General features: G+C 31.4%; 1 protein-coding gene across 6 annotated transcripts in view; it reads left to right on the forward strand.

Moving 5' to 3' along the window:
• The window catches only part of GRIK2 (glutamate ionotropic receptor kainate type subunit 2), a 764,129-nt gene extending 758,292 nt beyond the window's left edge, over positions 1 to 5,837 (forward strand). For 4 of the 6 annotated variants that reach the window (XM_058307194.2, XM_058307191.1, XM_071218610.1 and 1 more), the window contains one exon: positions 4,092 to 5,837. Coding sequence is in view for 4 of the 6 variants with exons in the window: in XM_058307191.1 (XP_058163174.1) it covers positions 4,092 to 4,256 (165 nt within the window). In the remaining 2 variants the exon portion in view is untranslated. Of the gene's footprint in view, positions 1 to 744; positions 880 to 4,091 lie in introns of all 6 variants that reach the window. The other 2 variants (XM_071218609.1, XM_058307193.2) reach the window with 1 other exon arrangement.
• Positions 5,838 to 6,788: the final 951 nt, after the last annotated feature.

Raw genomic sequence — 6,788 nt, forward strand, 5'->3', positions numbered from 1 at the left:
ACTTATGTTGATAGGGTAAAAAAGAACTGGCAATATTCAGTTTATTCAGGGAAAAAATGAATAAAAGTTGTAATTTGACATCATATAATCAAAGCTAATGCTTGATTTACTGAATTCACTTTCTAACAGCTTTATAAAACAGATACCAAAATAGTCAGTGTGGGGCTACAGGTATACAATTTTGAGTTAGTGTGTACATTTGTAAATCTAATTTACTTAAGATAATTTTAAAATATAAAAGATTAAATTTCTGATGTTTGATTAGAGCAGGTTCTTCACCTACATTTTGTATTGTTCAGTGTTACAAATTTAATATTATATAAAATTGTTTTCAAAGAGTTGTATGTATCTTTTCTTATAGTCTGAGGTAAATATGTCATTATATATAGAGTTTACTCCTTAACATACTAGAAATATGAGTCATTTCTTAGTTGAAGGTAGATATATTTATGAGTTTTTTCTTCTAAGAAAGTCAATGGCTTGACACTCTTTTAGTATGAATAAAATTTTCTATTCTTATGGATTAATTTTGAAACTAATATAATCAAAATGGCTAAAAATTTGGATTTTCAAAAAGAGGGTGCTATAAATGATTTAATATTTGGGAAGTTTATTGGTTTGAAGTTATGCCTTTTTTCAAACAATTCAATGTTTTTCACATCCTGTAACATTTTCAATGTCATTTGGGATCAATTTCTGACCTTGTCATCATCTAATTAATTCTTATGTTAAATGTTTCAACAGCGAGCCAAGACTAAGTTACCTCAAGACTATATATTCCTTCCCCTTTTGGAGGCAGATATTTCCATTTCTACAGTGTTGTCATCATCACCATCTTCATCATCATTATCATCATGTTCTTAATAAGTACATCTAATAGTACGTATTAAGCAACCAGTAACATGTGTCCCAACACTGGCTGTCAAGTGCCATATAAATCCTTTAAGAGACACCATAATTCACGAATTTCAGAAATGTGCAACTTGTAATATGTAATGAATAATGCATGGCAATAACTCTGTAGTAAATAGGGAATTTGTATGTTGGATTTTATTCATCACCCATCATAAGTACTAATAAATTAATATTTGTATTAATTTAATGTTATTATACAAATATTAAATTTTTACTGACTTGGATAACTTTTACACAATGCATTTACTAAGTTATTAATTCTGAAAAACTTTCTAGCAATTAAATTTGAAAGATTGGTAAACAAGAATTAAAATATTAGTGTAACAGGTAGCAATTGTTTGTTCAGTCAGCATTTAAAGAACACATGTGTGTACACTCAGTGCCACAAGAACTTGATTGCAACTATTTACAATTCAGTGAGAGTTATACATAAAAGACCTAGAGGCTGGATAGAGTGCAAAATATTGTGGGTATAAAATTAAATCCAGGGACAATAATGAGCCTTGTTAATTAGAAAGAATTTCCTGAACAAGTTAAAATCTGAGCCATGTTCTGAGTTAAAGGATAAGGGTGCATCTGGATTGGAAGTGTGAAAGAACTCAGCAGGGCACAAGAATAAGGAGAAGGAAAGGAGAAAAGCGAAAAGAGTATATACAGAGAGAAAGAAAGTAATGTGTGAACCAGAGAAGTCATGATGGGAAAAATAGGAAATTTGAAGTTTTGTGTTTGCCTGTTCCATGGGCAAGAATATACTATTAATAACTGGTGTTTTAAAATATAGCATATCTTGGTAAATGTCAACCTTTTGGTAAGGAGTAGGGTAGATGAAGAGTTAGGAAGATCACTAAGGAAATTGTTCAAGAAACCTGAAAAGAAAAAAATAAGGATAGAGACAGGAATGGATAAGATGGTACCAGAGCAAGTCAAAACTACAGAACTAGGTATCAGGATACCCTGCTGAAGTCTTAGAAAAGTCATTTATCCTTTCTGAATCTGCATTCTTTCCCATTACATAGATGCCTACTCTAATTCAAAGTGTTGCTTTGAGTATCAGACAAAATTATGCATGTAAAATACATTTATAAACATAACACCCATATAAGGTATTAAGTATTGTTATCCAGTATTCTCTTGGAATTAGCATGAGTTGATAACAAAAACATAACAGAGATATGTAAAACAAAAATAAAGTCAATCAAACACACATTGAATTTGGTTTATTTCATTATACTTTCATATCACTTTTTGGAATTGTGTACATTTTTCATACCTGTCCACATTTTTGTTTTCTGTTCACATTTTTGTCCTTGTGCAGAAAGAGCCTAAGTGTAAACCCATCTGAGTTTCAACTACAATTCATAACTGATTTACATGTAACTAACATGTATTTCAATCATGTGGAGAGAGACTAACAAAATTTTCTTTTATATATATGAGACTCTAATATGAAATTTAAGAAGTGTGTAATAATGAGTCCCAAATATGCAGAATTTGTAGCAAATTGATGGCCAATAAAATGAGTGTTAAGAAAAAATATGGTCTCTTGTAGACAGCATACAGATGGTTCATTTTTTTAATCCTTTCTATCAGACTATGTCTTTTGATTGGGGAATTCAATCTATTAACATAAAAAAATATGAGCCGTCTATATGTTGTCTACAAGAGACCCACCTCAGACATAAGGACATGACTAGGTTAAAAGTGAAAGGTTGGAAAAGGTATATCATACAAATAATAACTGAAAAAGAGTTGGAGTAGACCAGATAAATGTAAAATAAGAATATTACAGTATATGAACAATAATTACTCAGTGCAACTAGCAAATTGTTCCTGTGTTCACTATTCTGTAAGTTTCTTCGTATAAAATAAACACCTGCTTTTAATTGAGGAGGACTGCAGAAGAGACATATTTTTGGATACTTCTTTATTTTCTAACCCTTTCTTATGCATAGTCATTAATCAGAATAATCCATCTGGATCAATCATGATTTAGCATGACTAATGTTAAAAAAGATTTTGAATTTTTCTGCCTCATAAAATTATGAGTTGGCATATTGTTATCTGTGGTAATTCATTCCAATAAGATGTGAAGAATTCCCATATAGGAATGTGGTTACCCCAAAAGAATTATGGCCTAAATGGAAATTAAATAACTAAACCAATAATTTATTTCATTCTTAGAGGTTATTATGTCCAATAGTTAGTGCTGTAATATAAAAATTAGAATTATGTTGTAATTAATTTCTGTTATATTAGAATTATTATTTACATTTTTAAATGTTTATTGTTATGCTATCTATTTCTTATAAGTAGTTATATTAGATCTAACCTACCCTTACACTCTCTTAAAATTTGTAATTTCTTTCAATTTATTTTTCTATTTTATTTCACAATTTTACAATAAAGTTCTTTTTAACAGCTAAAAAAAAAAGAGAAAAATATTTAGGGTTATTTTATTTCCTCATGTGATAAATCATTTTCCAGCTCTCAGTTTTCAAGATGATTATGTCAAAAGAAAATTAATATTTTAAATGAATTTAACAGGTTACAATTTGTCATTCCATGATTGAATTATATTTGTTTCTAATCATCACCCTGTTTCTATAGGCATAGTCACAAAAAATTATAAATAAAATATCAGAATTATAGTCCATGTTTTTTTACTGTCTAACTGTGCAAGTGCTACTTTTGTTCTATGTTTTGAGATCCACAAGAAGAATACATGTTTAAATAAAATTTACATATCCCATGTTGTGTCCTAAAAAGTAGTGTGCTTCTTATTTTTTCCCTAATATCCAGAATGGATTTCCAAACACAGATGTATATGCTTGAATATTTAAATTTTAAAGTAGTTCTATGTCCTAGATAATGCTAATCTATTTTACATACTGCCATCTAAAAAGTATTATTCAATATACATGTGCTATGTGCATTACTAGTAGACATTTTATTTCAATATCTGGTGGAGACTTTCTTCAAGCCAGCCCACTTTGAGAACATATTTCAGTTATCATGCGTTATGTGTTAAACGTGTGCAATTTGTTATAATTTATAAATGAAAATTTTCAGACCTTCAAGGCTGCTATGTTGACAGGTCTGAGACTGATTTTAGTTTGTTTCTTGGCAGTGGTATTTTATCTGACTAGTAATATTTGATTTTCTGTGTTCTACTGTAGAGGTCCTTCTGTAGTGCCATGGTAGAAGAACTGAGGATGTCCTTGAAGTGCCAGCGTCGATTAAAACACAAGCCACAGGCCCCAGTAATTGTGAAAACAGAAGAAGTTATCAACATGCACACATTTAACGACAGGAGGTTGCCAGGTAAAGAAACCATGGCATAAAGCTGGGAGGCCAAACACCCAAGCACAAACTGTCGTCTTTTTTCCAAACAATTTAGCGAGAATGTTTCCTGTGGAAATATGCAACCTGTGCAAAATAAAATGAGTTACCTCATGCCGCTGTGTCTATGAACTAGAGACTCTGTGATCTAAGCAATTGCAATGATCAGACTTGATTTACAAGCATCATGGATCAACCAAGTCACACGGGGTTACACTGTTTATCATGGGTTCCTCCCTTCTTCTGAGTGAATGTTACATGCGCATTTTGTGGCTGGTTTCAAATGCAGTCCAGTGAGAAATTACAGGTTCCTTTTGAAGTCCAACTGTTGCCAGGAATTGAAATCTCAATGTCCAAAAGGGTAACCAGTAAAAGAGTCATTAAGAATAAACATACTTGAAATCAGCATAAAAACAAAAAACAAAAATCAAAATAAACAAAAAAAAAACCTGTAGTGTTACAAGAAACAGTACAGTCTTCTGAACTCCCAGATAATATAGGTGATGATGTTCCTAGCCCCCAGCTACTCAGTATAATGATCATCTGAATAGAAAATATGTGTTTATAGAATGTGAAAAAAGGTGTAATTCAAAACAAATCTGAATTCCATGGTAAGTGGAATACAAAGCAGCTCTTCATTGTTTTGTTTTGTTTTTTTTTCCTGACAGTCTGTATCACTATTTGAAATAGAAATGACAATGACCAAGGCAATAATGTTTTTTCTTAAATTCACCAAGGCAGGAGCTTTAACATGCAAGTCTACCAGATCCCTACCTGTTTCCTCCAACACCTTTCCCCAACCCCATCCCAAGAATATATAAAAAAGCAACAGTTGGTTTAGTGATTCTGAGTTTAAAAGAATGATGTTTTGAAATCTGTGTGCTAAGTTGTAAAAAAAAGAGCCGAATATTGATGGTTATATGGAAGACTGAAGCTTTCATTCTACCATTCAGATATGTCAGTCCAAACCCTTGTTCCTGTTAAAAATGAACTTGATGGAGCCTGGACAAATCAGGTGATAGGAGAAAGGGGACTGGTGAACTATAGGAAAGAATGCGTGGAGAACTTTGAAGTGGACTGCATTTATCAATACAGTCACAATGTTAAATGAACAAAATTCTTGAGCAGTTTTTTTTTCAAAAAAAATGTTCAGGTTTATTTGTGGAAATGCAAGATTTCTATGAAAATAGTTTTTGTATGGAAATTTTTGTAATACTTTTTATCAACAAAATAAGAACATGTGTTCCTGTCAGGGGTGTGATGTCAAGCATGAATGGTAGTGCGTGTGCACCACCAACGTTTGGTGAAAACTATTTTTATCAAGAAAAAAGGAATCATAGAAGAGAAATATTTTCAAGTTAGATAATATAAAAGCTAGGTGCACTACCACCTCTGCTTACCATGCCACACCCCTGGTTTCCACGAGGCTGAGAACATACTGTAATGGACAATTGTGTGTAAAATGGCAAAAGACACAGACCTCTTGAAAACATTGTGATAACAGTTGAGTGCACACAGTTTGCTGTTTGAATCCAATGCACAAAATTTAAAAAATCATTAAAATTATGTCCATTTTACTTTCAGCTTTGACTTTCATTTTTCTCTTGTATAGTTAAGTGAATTCATAAGATACTCTATTTCATCTTTTCATTAAGAACACACCCTTCCTGAAGCCTTCTAGGTTATCAAGGATAAACACTCTCAACTACCTGGAGGAATGAAGAAAAAAGCCTGGGGGGTGAGCTACTAAGATCTTGGAAAATTTGGACTGGCATATATATATAAGGAATTTTTAGGTGGTTAGGAAATGGTGGGGGTGGGGGTAGCAGTTTTCAAAGTGATGATAATGATATTATCTCTTCTATGAGTAGATATGGACTATGTTCATGGGGTTGGTAAGACTGAATAGTCATCACTCATATTATATTTGAAGTTCAACTATTTACAAATTCCTTGAGCATTGATAAGTCAATGTAGTTCAACAAAAAGAGAAAGGAAGAGATAGACTCCATGTTAATATCTAATGATGTGGTTTAGATGTTAATACACCAACAGAACCTAATTTAGCATAATTTATAATGTATACTTTACTATGCAAAAAATGCCTATTTTATCGGATTCCCTGATAAAAGCAAAAGGAAAAAAGCTCTGAGAAGTATTTCTTTAAACCCGCAAAAGTTGTACTATAAGATTGACTAATATTTACATTGAATAAAAAAATTTATATCTAAATTTTACCAAATTTTATAGTGTAAGATTATGCTAAATTGAAATTCATGATAAATTTGCCCCCATACTTGATTTCAGACAATTACACACATCAGCACTAAAAATCTCAACATTGGTTTGTATATGTAAATAGCCTCAAATAACTTATCTCAAGAAAGCGTTCAGATTTTCAATAATATTAAGGGTTTTTAAAATTAATCAGATTTTAAAGTATTTTAATTTCAATTCCTCATTCTATTGAAAAACTTTAAGATAATAGATAGTAAATGATAACTTCAGTGATTTTTGGAAGTAGTCAGAAAATT

This window comes from Dasypus novemcinctus, chromosome 11, assembly GCF_030445035.2.
Source record: "Dasypus novemcinctus isolate mDasNov1 chromosome 11, mDasNov1.1.hap2, whole genome shotgun sequence".
In the NCBI taxonomy this organism is placed as follows: Eukaryota; Metazoa; Chordata; class Mammalia; order Cingulata; family Dasypodidae; genus Dasypus; species Dasypus novemcinctus.